This window comes from Hyaena hyaena, unplaced genomic scaffold (assembly GCF_003009895.1).
Source record: "Hyaena hyaena isolate Hyena2069 unplaced genomic scaffold, ASM300989v1 scaffold_9, whole genome shotgun sequence".
In the NCBI taxonomy this organism is placed as follows: Eukaryota; Metazoa; Chordata; class Mammalia; order Carnivora; family Hyaenidae; genus Hyaena; species Hyaena hyaena.
In genome coordinates this window covers 2,904,843-2,920,294 of record NW_024080641.1, presented here as the reverse complement: position 1 = coordinate 2,920,294, position 15,452 = coordinate 2,904,843, and the positions used below count along the sequence as shown (strand labels likewise).

The 15,452-nt window shown below is 52.6% G+C and overlaps 1 protein-coding gene across 2 annotated transcripts in view; it reads right to left on the bottom strand.

Annotated features, from left to right (window-relative positions):
* Positions 1-4,173: 4,173 nt before the first annotated feature.
* The window catches only part of ZNF541 (zinc finger protein 541), a 42,141-nt gene continuing 30,862 nt past the window's right edge, over positions 4,174-15,452 (bottom strand). For both annotated transcript variants that reach the window (XM_039244199.1, XM_039244208.1), the window contains 7 exons: positions 15,055-15,197; positions 14,606-14,709; positions 12,316-12,391; positions 11,740-11,828; positions 5,338-5,478; positions 4,988-5,169; positions 4,174-4,862 (listed from right to left, as the gene is read on the bottom strand). In XM_039244199.1, coding sequence (XP_039100130.1) covers positions 4,694-4,862; positions 4,988-5,169; positions 5,338-5,478; positions 11,740-11,828; positions 12,316-12,391; positions 14,606-14,709; positions 15,055-15,197 — 904 coding nt within the window. In that variant the 3' untranslated portion in view covers positions 4,174-4,693. The remainder of the gene's footprint in view (positions 4,863-4,987; positions 5,170-5,337; positions 5,479-11,739; positions 11,829-12,315; positions 12,392-14,605; positions 14,710-15,054; positions 15,198-15,452) is intronic.

Here is a 15,452-nt window from a genome sequence, read left to right as displayed (position 1 = left end):
CCACGTGACTCGCATAAGCCAATCGTGGTCCCCGCCGTCAAAGACTCGACCCTGAAGTGCTATACTGTGGCTCCTGCTCCACCAATCAGCAGCATCCTCCATCTCGGCCCGTACTTCCCCTTGGAACTTGCGCCGCAGTCAGCTGACCACCGACCCTCACGTGACAGCTCCCGGCCCTGGCCGCAAGCTACGCCCCGCCCCTGTCCCGGTTTGACAGGTCTCCTGCGCACCGCTTAGGCCCCGCCTCCGCGCCTTATCTCGCGGGGTTCTTCATTAGGAGAAGCGTAAGCGGTGAGGCATCGGCTCTGCCTTTTTTTTGCGCCCTCTGCCGACGGATACTGAAACTGGTTTGGGAACGCAGTCAAGTACTTAGCCGGGAACAAAACTAAGCGAGGGCCGGCTCTGGTTTCTTAAAAAAAAAAAAAAAAAGCTGTAGCAAGCGTGTCACAAATTCACACACCCGGAGCCCAGATCGTTGTTTTTAATACCATTCTCCAGTAAAAGGAACAGAAACCAGGGCTCCTTGAGGCTTGGGCAGGACATTACACAGGACGAGCCTGGAGCATCTCCTAGTGCCAAGAAGGAAATGTATGTCTCACACACACACACACACACACACACACACAGCACACACGGTAGGGTATGGCAAAGTGACGAAGGGGCCAGCTGGAAGAGTTGCCCGTGGCCCAAACTGAACGACACAGTAAACTAGTATTGGATTATAATCCAATGTATGAAACATTCCTGGGACCATGGTGGTTTAAATTTTTTTTTTAATGTTCTTTTTTATTTATTTCTAGGAGAGAGAGAGAGAGACAGCGTGAGCAGGGGAGGGTCAGAGAGAGAGGGAGTCACAGACTGAAACAGGCTCCAGGCTCTGAGCTGGCAGTCAGCACAGAGCCCAACGTGGGGCTCGAACCCACGAACCGCGAGATCATGACCTAAGCGAAAGTTGGACGCTTAACCGACTGAGCCACCCAGGTGCCCCGGGACCATGGTGGTTTAAATGAACGATCGAATAAATGGGGAGAATAGGCAGATATTTCGTGCAGAAGAGCTCCGAATAATTTATGTGGATACTCCTTCCTCAAGAAGGTGGAGGGTACCTCCTCTCTCCCTAGTGGGCCGTCCTCAGTGATCTCCCTCCAGAGTGCGGTATGGGAAAGGAACGGGGAGACTAGGTTTCCAGGGGAGAAGCCTGCACTGTCGGCCAGGTGCTTGAGGTGACGATCAAAAGGTGAGTCACGGTGACAGAATGCACTCTAGGTGATGAGAAGCGAGTGGTGCTTCACCTCTGTGGTCTCTCTCCCCACCAGAGAAATCCCAGTTGAGGCACATTCTTGGAAATACTTGACCAGGGTTCTCAACGCGGTCAACTCACTAAAAACAGGGAAAGGCAAGAAACCGTCAAGGCCAAGAGGAGCCTACAGAGACATGACTATTAAATGTGGTGTAGTATCGGGGCACCTGGGTGGCTCCGTGGCTCCGGCGGTTAAGTGTCCAACTGCAGCTCAGGTCATGATCTTGAGCTCTGTGGGTTTGAGCCCCGCATCGGGCTCTGTGCTGACAGCTCCCAGCCTGGAGCCTGCTTCGGATTCTGTGTCTCCCTCTCTCTCTGCCCCTCCCCCACTCACACTCTGTCTCTGTTTCTCTCAAAAATAAATAAACATTAAAAAAATAAATGTAATGTGGTATCCTGGTTGGGATCCTGAAACAGAAGATGAATGTTAGGTAAAAACCAAGGAAATGTGAATAAAGTATGGAGAATTACTAATAATGTGTCAGTAACGGTTTGGTAATTGCAACAAATGTACCATACTCATCTAGGATATTAATAACACGGGGAACTGGGTATGGGATATATGGAAATTCTCTATCATTTTCACACAATCTTTCTGAAAATCTAAAAACCATTCTACGAAGAAAGATTCTTATGAAAGATCTAAGTTTTTGGTGGGCCTGGGTGGCGTAGTCAGTTAAGCATCTGACTTTTTAAAAAATTTTTTAATGTTTTATTTATTTTTTGAGAGAGAGATAGAGACAGAGTGAGCAGGGGAGAGTCAGAGAGAGAGGGAGACACAGAATCTGAAACAGGCTCCAGGCTCTGAGCTAGCCATCAGCACAGAACCCGATGCAGGGCCCGAACCCACGAACCATGAGATCATGACCTGAGCCGAAGTCGGACACTTAACTGACTGAGCCACCCAGGCGCCCCGCATCTGAAAAAAGTTTTTAATTTACTTATTTTTGAGAGAGACAGAGACAGCATGACTGGGGGAGGGGCAAAGAGAGACTCCCAAGCAGGTCCATGCTGCCACCACAGAGGCCGATGCAGGGCGTGAAGCCATGAAATACTGAGATCAGGACCTGAGCTGAAACCGAGTCGGATGCTCAACCAACGGAGCCACTGAGGTGCCCCTAAGCATCTGACTCCTGGTTTCGGATCAAGTCATGATCTCACAGTTCATGAGTTCAAGCCCTGAGTTGGGCTCCGTGCTGACAGTGTGGAGCCTGCTTGTGATTCTCTCTCCCTCTCTCTCTGCCCCTCCCCCGCTCATGCGTGCAATGAATAAACTTAAAAAAAAAAACAATTAAAAAAACCAAACAATTCAGTGGGGCACGTGGGTGGCTCAGTTGGTTAAGCGTCTGACTTCGGCTCAGGTCATGATCTCGCAGTTCGTGGGTTCGAGCCCTGCATCAGGCTCTGTGCTGACAGCTCAGAGTCTAGAGGCTGTTTCAGATTCTGGGTCTCCCTCTCTCTCTGACCCTCCCCTGCTCATGCTGTGTGTGTGTCTCTCTCAGATATAATTAAAAACATTAAAAAAAATTACAAACAAAAACAATTCAAGCTCCAGGGCCCTCCCCACAATGACTCCAGCTATGAAAGTCTGTGTCAGAATCCAGGAACACACATTTTCTTCCAGGACTCCCAGCTGATGGGGATGCAGAGAATTCAGGGTCTGCCGGGTGAGGAAACGCTGTTGTCTGGAGGCGGGGATTGGGGTAGCGGCGGGATGGTGGCCATTCACAAGAAACCTTTGTTCTCTTCTTACATTCAGATACTCTCTCGGAGCACACACTTGTGGCTGCTGCCGCATTCTGACCACACGGCAGGTGGGGGGCCGGGGGCGGCGGGGGGGGGGAGGGAGTCTGGATCACCATAAGCGGTTTCAGTTCTGTGTCCGTCTAAGCGACCCACAAACTAAAGCTTCTGTTTGTTTCAAGCTGTTGTTTCAGGGCAATCTGTTATGCAGCAACAGACCACTAATATACCATGCAACTGTGAAGCCAGCGTTTTCATTTCCAGAAATTTAGCTTGGTCTTTGGGGTGGGACCCAAACGATAATAACTATGGCAGGAGGACACATCAAAGGGCAGCGGCTCAGGTCCTCCACGTACCCTGCGAAATGCTTCATTCACATTCTCTCATTTAGCAGACATGTGGTGGAGGGTGCTTTGCAGCCCATTTCACAGGAGAAAACTAAGGCTGAGACAGGGAAAGTGACTTTCCCAAGGTCACAAAGAAAGGAGTTGGGGGTGGGGGACTGGGTGGCTCAGTCGGTTAAGCATCCGAGTCTTGATTTTGGCTCAGGTCATGATCTCGCGGTTTGTGAGTTCGAGCCCCACATCAGGCTCTGTGCTGAGAGCCCAGAGCCTGGAGTCTGCTTCCGATTCTGTGTCTCCCTCTCTCTGCCCCTCTCCTGCTTGGGCTCTGTCTCTCTCAAATAAGTAAACACTGAAGAAAAAAAAAAAGAGACACAAGGGAGGGCTGTGCTCCCTTCCCTGGACCCCGAAGGTCGACATGCTGAGGCGGCTGCCGCTGGCGGTCCCGGGCCTCATGGCTGCGCCACCCGCACCACCGCATACCCCGGATCACTGAACCCTGTGGTGACCTTCCCGTTGCCGGGGCTGCGGTCAATATCTACAATCACCCTCTCATGTATTCGTCATGGCCACCTTCCCACCCCTAGAACGCAAGCTTCACGGGGAGAGGGACCCTGTGCCTTGCATCACGGTGACCCCATTGCACGGACCGGACACCATGTGGTTCACAGTATGGTGGGTGCTTCTTAGCTGCCGGCTGAACGAGGGTATGGGCCCCGGCTCCTCGCGGGCGGGGGCTCCGCTTACTGTCTCTGTGGCCCCAGGGAGCAGCAGGCCAGGGAGCCAGAAGACAGTGGTTCACGAACCCAATTTAATAAGATTTACAAGTCGACACGTACAAAAAACCCTAACAATGTACAAGTCATTGCAAGACTCTGGACTGAATCTGAAATGCAGAGAGACGCCCCTGGGGAGGGGCCCCAACAGGTTGGAGATCTGAAGGTATTTTCCCACTGATTCTCGACGTCTTGGCCTTATCTAACAAATGTAACCAAACCCCCAAACTGAGGCTATGATTTCAGAGCTACCCAGATCTGCCTCGCTCCCTCCGCAAGCCCCCCTGCTCTGGGAGTGGGGAGACACTATGAACCTAAAGAGCACGAAGCCTCTGGCACCAGCCAGCAGGGACACGGCCTCGGTCTGGGGACCTGGAGCTTCTCTGGATGATTTATGGCTGGCCTCTGAGGGGCAGGGGGGGGGGGGGGGGGGGGCGGGAGGCAGAGGGGGGCCCAGACCTCCCAGAGAGGCCAAGGGGCAGGGTGGCAGCCGCTCCCCACTCGCTGCCCCGCCCCAGCTCACCGCCCAGGAATCACCACTGCAGGGGGCCCACGTCGGCCCCCATCTCCTCCTCCTCCTCCTCCTCCTCCCTCAGCTGGAAGGGCTTCACCGGCCACTTCACCCTGACGATGGGCTCCACGTGGTCCTGAAGCCGGTGTCGCTTCATGTGGGCATTTCGACTCTTGATTTTGTCAAACACCCTGAGGAGTCACCAGAGGACGTGGGTCAGAGCGGGGGGGCAGGAGGGGCACCACCGAGGGCAGCCGTGGCGGGGGTGGGTGGGGTGGGTGGGGGAGGGGTGCACCCCCAGGGGAAGGGCTGGTACCTCTCACATTCTCTGCAGGGGAAAACGCCCTGGCCCTCCACACTCCCCTGCGGCTCAGGGGTCCGCTTGGGGCCGGCGTTGGGGCTGGCGTTGAGAATGGGCTCTCTCCTGTAACTCTTGGTCTTTATCTTGAACTCGGGAGTGGGGCGGTGGCTGGGTCTCTCCCGAGGGCTGCAAGTGACCTGCAGAGGGCAGAGAGGCCGGGCTGAGGGTGCCGGCCCCACCCGTCCAAGGGAAGGCTCTCCTCAGCAGGGAAACCCTTCCCTCGGGCGCCCTTCCCCGCTCCTTGGCCTGGGCGGGCAAGGCCTTGGGATCTGAACTCCAGCCCCGCCTTCCCCCAGACCGTCTACCTTGGCTTCTGTCCTGTCTGCCTCCTCTGGCTCTCTCCTGACCCTCTTTTCCAGCCCTGGGGCTCGGCCACAGTCAAACTTGATCATTTTTTTCCAGATGTAATAATACTCCACACACTGGGCTACCGTCTTTGTCTGAATCTAATGAAAGAAAACAGAAGGCGGCTATGGGCCACGCGTCACAAGGGGCCTCACGCGTCGCCTAAATCCCCTCCCCCCGGGGCTGGTCCCTTTCTGAAAGCCTTCCTGAAATGTCTCTCTGCTTCAGCCTGGCAGCACCCCTTCGCTGCAAGGGGCGGAGAATCACAAAGTCCTCCCAGCTGATGAGGGGTTCGGGGTTCGGAGCGAAGCCACCAGAGTCAACACCGGCTAAGCTCTGCGGGCCCTGAAGGGCAGGTCCCCCGCACCCTCCGGAGGCTCCCCTGCGGGAAGGCGGCCTAGAAGCTGTACTTCCAGCATGTTCCCTGTGTCATCGCGCCCAGCAGCCACACACTTGCCCACAGGGACTAATGAAAGCAGGCCACCCTCAGCGGGGGGCGCCTCACAGCCTTGGTGACCGCCAGGCAGGGCCCTGAGGTGCAGAGGAAAGCGGCCAGAGGGGAGGAGGCCATCCTGAGGGCACCGTTTGATCCTGGGCACTCAGGCCCCACCGTTTGCTCCTCCCTCCACTGAGAAGTGACCCACGGACCGGACGAGAACTTCTATAAAAACAAAACGCAGTGGAAAGGTTTCATGGCTCTGGAAAGAAATGGCGCCGGTACATTAAATGGGCCATCTCGTATCTGGAGCTCACTTCAGAAAACACCTCCTCCGCGGTAATTTTTCTCAGCTTTGAGTGTCTTCACAAAGTAAGAGTCAAAATAGTACATCCCTGCCCGCCTGGGGAATATCACAGAGTTAAAAAAAAAAAAAAGTTGAACGTCTGCTTCCGAACAAGACAGAGCAACAGGGGCTAGATCTCTCTTCCATCCAACACAGTGAAAAGACACAGGTAAAATATAGGAAAGGACGGTTGGTAAGACATCAGGCATCAGTCAAAGAAGTCTTTCTGAGAGGCAGAAAATAAAACTAGCACCTTGGGACAGTTAGCGGGCCACAGCTGGGGGAGGGGCCCAGGCAGAGCCCGGCAGCTTCCCGGAGTCGGAGTCGACAGGAAGGAGCCGAGCGCCTGGGACCAGGGTGGCAGGAGCCCACAGGACAAAGTACAGCAGAGGAGACAGCGGCACGGACACTCGAGATCGGGGGGGAGGTGCCCTCAAGGTTCAGCCAAGTGTGTGTGTGAAGAGACCAGGCGAAGCGAGGTCAGGCTCATGCAAGATCGGAGGCAAAGGCACCCGTGGCTTTCACGGGGCCAGGAATGGTGCGTCCCCCCCAGCTGGGGTGGGAAACCTGGTCACTGCCCATCAGGCCTCAGTGCCTCGGGGGGCACTGGTAGAGTAAGGAGGAGGCTTCTGCCTCAGACATAAAGAATAATTCATTAGGGGCGTCTGGGTGGCTTAGTCGGTTAAGCGTCCGACTTTCGCTTGGGTCATGATCTTGCGGTTCATGGGTTCGGGCCCCGCGTCGGGCTCTGTGCTGACTGCCAGCTCAGAGCCTGGAGCCTGTTTCAGAGTCTGTGTTTCCCTCTCTCTCTGACCCTCCCCTGCTCACGCTGTCTCGCTCTCTCTCCTAGAAAAAAAAAAAAAAAAAAAAAAAAGAGTAATTCATTAGCCTTAGACGGAAGCTGTTCTGGTCCCACGGTAAAACACCTAACAGCAATACCCCAAAGGAACAAGTTGTGGGGCACGTGGGGGGCTTGGTCCATTAAACGTCTGACTCTTGACTTTGGCTCAGGTCATCACCCCAGGGTCGTGGGACTGAGCCCCGCATCAGGCTCCGATAGCACAGGGGCCTGCCTGAGAGCGTCTCTCTCCGTCTCTCTCTGCCCCTCCCCAACCCGCACACATATGTGTGTGCGCGCTCTCTCTGTGTCTCAAAATAGATTAAATTTTATAAGGAAAATGTTGTTTTCAAGTAACCCTGTGCCAAAACAAAGTTCAAGAATATTTATAAGAGTGCAAAAGTATCCAGCACCAACAAGCTGAAATCCACAATGCCTAGAATCTAATGAAAAATCACCAGGCATGCAAAGAAGCAGGAAAATACACAATGGGGAGAAAAGTCAATCTGTCAAAATCAACCCAGAACACACACAGATGTTAGAACTAGCAGCGAAGGACATTAAATATGGTTATATTTGCATCATATATGATCAAAAAAGTAAGTAGAGACATGGAAGATATAAAAGAGACCCAAAGAGCCTAGGTGGCTCAGTCGGTCAAATATCCGGCTTCGGCTCAGGTTATGATCTTGTGGTCTGTGAGTTCAAGCCCCACATCAGGCTCTCTGCTGGCAGCCCAGAGCCTGAAGCCTGCTTCGGATTCTGTCCTCTCTCTGCCCCTCCCCTGCTCATGCTCTCTCTCTCTCTCAAAAATAAATAAACATTAACAAAATAATAAAAATAAAAAAAGAGACCCAAAGAGAACTTTTAGGGACAAAAAAAAAAAAGTTTAACCTGAAAATTACACAGCATGGGAGGATGGCAGACTCAGCACCGCATAAGGGAAGACACAGTGATAGAAACCATCCAAAATGAACCACACAGAGGGAAAGCAGTGGAAAAAATGAAAAAGAGTCTCAGTGAGCCGTGCAGCAAGTGCAGGAAGCCACACATACATACACACACGCACACACACATGCACACACACACGCACACACACCAGTGCGGTCCTTGAAGGAAAAGGAAGGGACACAAGACATATTTGAAGAAGGAAGGCTGAATATCCCCCAGTTTAATGAAAACTACAAACCCACAGATGTAAGAAGCTCAACAAACACCATCCATAAGAAAACAAAAAAGGAGAGGGGCGCCTGGGTGGCTTAGTCGGTTAAGCGTCCAACTTTCGCTTAGGTCATGATCTTGCATTTGGTGGGTTCGAGCCCCGCGTCGGGCTCTGTGCTGACTGCCAGCTCAGAGCCTGGAGCCTGTTTCGGTCTGTGACTCCCTATCTCTCTGACCCTCCCCTGCTCACGCTGTCTCTCTCTCTCTCTCTCCTAGAAATAAATAAAAAAAACATTTAAAAAAAAATAAAAAAAAAAAACAAAAAAGGAGAAAACCACGGCAAAGCAAACACCGTAATAAAACCACTCAAAACCAGTAATAAGGAAAAACTCATACAAACAGCAGCCACAAAACAAACAAAAGACATATTTGTGCATAGGAACAAAGACAAGGAAATCAGGAGATTTCACGCTGGAAACAATAAAAGCAAGAAGAAACTAGAGCAACATCTATAAATTTCTTCAAGAATTAAAAAAAAAACTGTCAAACTAGAATTCCACACCTTAGCAAAGATAGCTTTCAGAAATGAAGGCAAAGTAGAGATTTTTCTAGAAATGTTTATTTATTTGGAGAGAGAGAGAGGGAGTGCACGCACAAATGGGGAAGGGGCAGAGAGAGAGGGAGAGACAGAATTCCAAGCAGGCTCCGCACCACCAGTGCAGAGCCCGAAACGGGGCTCAAACTCACGAACCGTGAGATCATGGCCTGAGCTGAAATCAGACGCTTAACTGACTGAGCCACCCCAGGCGCCCCCCGCCAGAATAAAGACGTTTTTAGATACACAAAGGCTGGAAAAACCCATTACTAGCAAACCTGCACCACAAGGAATGTAAAAGGATTTACATCTATCTATTTCTTTCTGGAAAATGATACCTGATGCAAACACAGACATACACAAAGGGATGCATAGCTGTGAAAATAGTAACTACATGGGTAAAACATAAGACTTCATATTATTGAAATCTCTCTAAAAATAACTGGCTGTTCAAACAAAAATGATAATAAGGTATCGTGAGGTTGATAACATATAGAAAATAAGATGCATCACAATAATAATATAAAGGCCAGGAGCAGAGATGGAAGTACACAAATCTTCTGCACGCATAGTGTTACCTAATCACTTGAAGTTTCGACTGTGGTGAGTTAAGGATGTATAGTTAAAAACCCTAATGCAACCACCAAAGTAGTAACGAGTTATAGCCGAAAAGCCAACATTAGGAGATAAGACAAAATCCTAAAATTTACTACTCCAATAATCCCAAAGAAGACAGAAAAAGCAGAAAGGGGAAACAAAGATCAGAGGAGACGAACAGAAACCAAACAGTGAGATGATGGAGTTGAACTTAACCATCTCAATAATCATGTTAAATGTGAATGGTCTATGGGCGCCTGGGTGGCTTAGTTGGTTAAGCGTCTGACTTTCGCTTAGGTCATGATCTCGTGGTTCGTGGGTTTGAGCCCCGCGTCGGGCTCTGTGCTGACTGCCAGTTCAGAGCCTGGAGGCTGTTTCAGAGTCTGTGACTCCCTCTCTCTCTGACCCTCCCCTGCTCACGCTGTCTCTCTCTCTCTCTCCTAGAAATAAATAAAATATTAAAAAAAAAAGAATTTAAATGTGAATGGTCTAAGCACCCTAACTAAAATACCAAATATTTTTTAAAAATATTTTTTATTTATTTCTAGGAGAGAGAGAGAGAGAGAGAGACAGCGTGAGCAGGGGAGGGTCAGAGAGAGAGGGAGATACAGACTCTGAAATTAGCTCCAGGCTCTGAGCTGGCAGTCAGCACAGAGCCTGACATGGGGCTTGAACCCACGAACCGCGAGATCATGACCTAAGTGAAAGTCAGACGCTTAACCGACTAAGCCACCCAGGCGCCCCCCAAATACTTTTTTAAAAAGGCATACAATGAAATATTATTCAACCATAAAGAAGAATGAAATCTTGCTATTTGCAACAACACAGATGAAGCTGGAGAGTATAACGCTAAGTGAAATTAATTGGAGAAAGACAAATACCACAGGATCTCACTCACGTACGAAATTTAAAAACAATTGAAAAACAAAGAAAAAAAGAGACAAGTAAGAAAACAGATTCTTTTCAAAAAATGTTTATTTATTTATTTTGAGTGGGGGAGGGGCAGAAAGAGAAGACAGAGAGAGAATCCCACGCAGGCTCCACACTGTCAGCGCAGAGCCCAAGGCAGGGCTCGAACTCAAACTGAGATCATGACCCGAGCTGAAATCAAGAGTTGGACGCCTAACCAACTGAGCCACCCAGGTGCCCCAAGGAAACAGATTCTTAACTACAGAGAACAAACTGCTGGTTACCGGGGGGCAGGGGGGAAGCGGGGGGATGAAAAACGGGTGAAGGGGATTAAGAGTATCCTTATTTTCTTTTTTAATTTTAATTTTTCAATTTTTTTAGTGTTTATTTTTTAGAGGGGGAGAGAGAGAGAGAGCAGGGGAGGGGCAGAGAGAGAGGGAGACACAGAGTCTGAGGCAGGCTCCAGACTCCAAGCTGTCAGCACAGAGCCCGACACGGGGCTCGAACCCACGAACCATGAGATTATGATGTGAGGCAGAGCTGGACGGCTAACTGACTCAGCCACCCAGGCGCCCCCAGAGCACAGTTATCTTGAGGAGCACTGAGCGATGTACAGAATTGCAGAATTAGTATATCGTACACCGGAAACTCATGTAACACTTTATGTTAAGTGTACTTCAATTAAAACACGTTAAAAAAGCAACATCGAACACACATAAGGACACTTAGACATAAAAATACTGATACGTTAAAAGTAAGAGGACGAAGAAAGATATTCTGTGCGAACACGCATCACCCATTCTGAGAAAGTGGAGAGGTTGGCTGCTGTTAGAATAGGAAAATAGATTTTGGAGCAAAAAATAATAGCAGAGATAAAGGAAGTCAGTTCATAAGGATAAAAAGGTCAATTTAATCAAGAGGACCTAAGAATCCTCAGTGTTTATGCATCTGAACCAGAGCTTCAACACACATGCAGCAAAACCTGACAGAACCCCAGGGAGAACGGGCCATGGCCACAGCCGCGCGCCCTAACGTCCCATTCGCGGTAACTGCTGGAGCGAGCAGACAGGTAAGGGAACAGGCGACCCGAACCACACCATCAACCATCTTGGACTGATATTTACTTACTTATAATTTTTGTTAATGTGTATTTATTTTCAAGAGAGAGAGACGGTGCGAGCAGGGGAGGGTCCGAAAGAGAGGGAGACACAGAATCTGAAACAGGCTCCAGGCTCTGAGCTGGCTGTCAGCACAGAGCCCAATGCGGGGCTCGAACCCACGATCCACGAGATCATGGCCTGAGCTAAGTCGGACGCTTAACCGACCAAGCTCCCCAGGCGCCCCACGACCATGGCGTTTTAAAATTAGGAACTGTTTGCGATCCAAGCCCAGCAGTCACCCCGGTGGGCCTGCGGGCTCTAGCCCGGCTCAGCTGTGTGAGGCGGGGCCTTGTCTACACCCGCACCCACGTTCACCTTACCGTCTTGTGTATCAAGTAAAAGTCCTTCTTGTGGGTGCAGAACGCCTTCTTGAAAAGCCTCTTCTCCATGGGGGTCCAGGTGTCTGAACCTGTTGGAGAAACAGGCGAGAGGGGGAAGGAAGGGCTGAAGTGCGGGCCCCTCCTTTCTACAGCTGCCATTGCCAAGCGCAGTTCCGTGTTGAGCCGCTTGCTGAGCCCCTCACTTGCTCAGCCTCATGCAACCCTCACCCAAACCTTAGCAGGCAGGGACCGTCGCCGTCTCCTCTTTACGGACTGAGGCTCCCATCCGCTGAGGGACTTGCTGAGGCCACAGCCCTGGCGGTGTGGCTCCAGGGCTGGCGAGCCCCGCCGCCGCACCCCAGGCTGCCCCCCTGGCCGGGCAGAGTCCACGAGGGAACCCCAAGAAAGGGAGAGGGCAGGATGCAGCTAGCAGAAACCGCGCCCCCGAAGCCGCCCCCGGAGAGGACAGGCCCTGCGGGAAGGGCAGGTGACAGCCCCCCTGAGAGCTGGCTCTCGGGACCGACTGCTCCCAAGGTCGCGGCCAGGCAAAACCCGCCGCCGTCTCGCCCCAGTCACCTGTGTAGCGGTAGTCGGCCAGTGGGTGGGCCTGCAGCTTCTGGGGTCCTCTGAGTAGGAGGGTCTCCAGGGCGACCTGAAACAGGAGGGGAGCGCAGGCGAGCGTGTCGTTCATCCATTTAGAAAACACCTAGAGGGGCGCCTGGGTGGCTCAGTCGGTTGAGCGTCAGACTTCAGCTCAGGTCATGGCCTCACGGTTCGTGGGTTCGAGCCCCACGTCGGGCTCTGTGCTGACTGCTCGGAGCCTGGCGCCTGTTTCCGATTCTGTGTCTCCCTCTCGCTGTCCCTCCCCCTGCTTACGTTCTGTCTCTCTCTCAAAAAAAAGTAAACATTAGGGGCGCCTGGGTGGCTTAGTTGGTTAAGCGTCCTACTTTCGCTTAGGTCATGATCTCGCGGTTCGTGGGTTCGAGCCCCGCGTCAGGCTCTGTGCTGACTGCCAGCTCAGAGCCTGGAACCTGCCTCGGCTTCTGTGTCTCCCCCGCTCTCTGCCCCTCCCCTGCTCATGCTCCGTCTCTCAAACATAAATAAACGTTAAGACAGTAACAGACTACGGGGGTGCCTGGGTGGCTTAGTCGGTTAAGCGTCCGACTTTCGCTTAGGTCATGATCTCGCGGTTCGTGGGTTCGAGCCCCATGTCGGGCTCTCTGCTGACTGCCAGCTCAGAGCCTGGAGCCTGTTTCAGAGTCTGTATCTCCCTCTCTCTCTGACCCTTCCCTGCTCATGCTGTCTCTCTCTCTCCTAAAAATAAATGTTCTTTAAAAAAAAAAAAAAGTAAACATTAAAAATTTTAAAAATCCCACTTAGAGCCCTCCCTCAGGCCTTCTCTGGCCCTACTGCTCGGAGCGTGCGTGGGCACATATGTGGGCACAGGGAGCGCACGTCTGAGCACACTGCTCAGGGCGCTGACACGGATGCCTCGCGGCAAGATTTTCCCGAGGCGGGAAACGTGTGGGGATTTATTCTGGCGCGAGCTCCTTCCTTCATCAAGGACCAGCGTTTGCAATAGCCCTGCTTTCGACCGCTGCCCTCCTTTATGTTCTTCCTAATGCTAGTCACCAATAATTTTTAGGACGTATTTCCTATCTTAGGGGCGCCTGGGTGGCTCAGTCGGTTGAGTGGCTGACTTCTGCTCAGGTCATGATCTCGTGGTTGGTGAGTTTGAGCCCTGCGTCGGGCTGGCTGCTGTCGGCACAGAGCCTGCTTTGGATCCTCTGTCTTGCTCTCTCTCTGACCCTCCCTTGCTCACGCTTTCTCTTTCTCACAAATAAATATAAAAAGGAAAATTTAAAACCTATTTCCTGTTTGACTCTTCTAAGATGTGAGCCCACAAAGAGAGGGATTTTGGCCTGCTCACCAGAGTAGCCCCAGTCAGGTCCAGCCGTGTAATCTGGGGAACCCAGGGCAAAATGAAAACACAGGCCCCCTGTTCACACATTATTAACAATTTCAGGTTGGCAGGAGCAGCGTGAAACCAAGATGGGGCCCCTAGTTGGCCCTGGTGACAACGACGTGCCTGAGCGCTCCGCAGAACCCTGTCCGTATGTGACGACGACTGTGCCGGGCACCTCCCACGTGCCGGCCACTGCCTCTTGGCTCAAGGAAACGGCATGGCTGTGGCACCTGACTCTTGCGGACCTGGCTCGGGTGATGGCACTTTCCCCTCCCACTCCTCAGTGTCGGCTTCTTGTCGAAATGGCAAGAACGTGAGGAGGGTCCTGGGACTAAGCCAAGGCACTTCTGTTGCATCTGGGGTGTTCACGCACGGGCTTTTAATCGAAGAGAGTGACCTCGGGAAATATGCCTAATCAGGGGCGCCTGGGGGGCTCAGTTGGCTGAGCATCCGACTTTGGCTCGGGTCATGATCTTGCTTTCGGGCGTTCAAGCCCAGCATCGACAGCTTGGAGGCTGAAGCTGGTTCAGTCTCTGTGTTTCCCTCTTGCTCTGCCCCTCCCCTGTTTGCACTCTGTCTCTCAAAAAACTAAAATAAGAAACGTTTTTAAAGAACTAAGCAAGCCCAGCCAGTGCGGGACTTGAGTGGGGTGCGCGGGGCTGTGGCTCCCTGGGGCCCGGCTGCTGCAGCAGGGGCCGTTGGCTCACGGGGCCCGTGTCTGCAGCTCACAAGGACCACACCGACCCTGAAGCCACGGAAGGAGGACCTGGTCTGCCTTCACTTTCCGTGAGCCACGCTGCCCGGAGCAGATGGCACACTGCAGGCGCCTGCAGCCCCCAGCCCCTGGGGAGCAGGGAGCTTCCCCAGGCCCCCCTCGCACTGCCCCTGCCTCCACCTCACCTGGACGTCGCCCTGGGCCTCGTGCAGGCAGTGGAGGGCAAGCTCCAGGTTGGTGCCCCCTCCCGGCATCACGCTGGAGCAGGCCACGTTGCAGAGCTCGGTCACTGTGTCCAGCAAGTGGTCCCAGCAGAGGGTGAGAGAGGAGAGACATACAGGGTCAGCAAGCACCAGGGCGGACACTTCCCTGATGCACAGAGAGGGGCCCCTTGAACGCAGACAGGGGAGGGGCGGGGCGAGGGAAGGGAGGGACGAGTGCTTGCTCTGAACAGCCCGGAATCGGAATCGGGTGAGAAGGGAGGTGGGCGCGGGAGACCGCGGCTCAAAGAGAAGTGATAGTGCGCCAAGCATCATCCGATGCTTCCTGGCCAAGGTGAGAACTGGGAGAAGTCCTAAGATGGGGTGGGGTGGGGGCAGGGTGCTTGGGGATGCGGCCGCCAAGTCTCAGCCACCTCTGTCCTGTGTTTCCGGGTTGGTCGTCACATCTCCCCACGGCTTCCAGACCAGAGGAGCTACATGGCCCTCCGTTCTAGCAAGCGACCTCTCCCGGAGCTCTGGGATCTCAGCCTGAAACCGGCTTCCTATGTTGATGTGTCTGAAACGAGGCCACGCACACAGACACACGAGACACACATGTGACCAAGATGGGAAATGCGACCGAGAAGTGCGGTGTGCCCTGCGGGAACCATCTGCCTCTGTCACATCTGTTGAGCATCCCATTATCCCCCACAGACACGTGCAGGCATCCCAGAAACCTCTTGAGGAGTACTTCCTTCCTTTCTCGGATGTCCCTTACTCCTATCTCTGGCTTCGGGTGTGTCTTCCTGTCTAGGATAGGGAGGTACGTGCT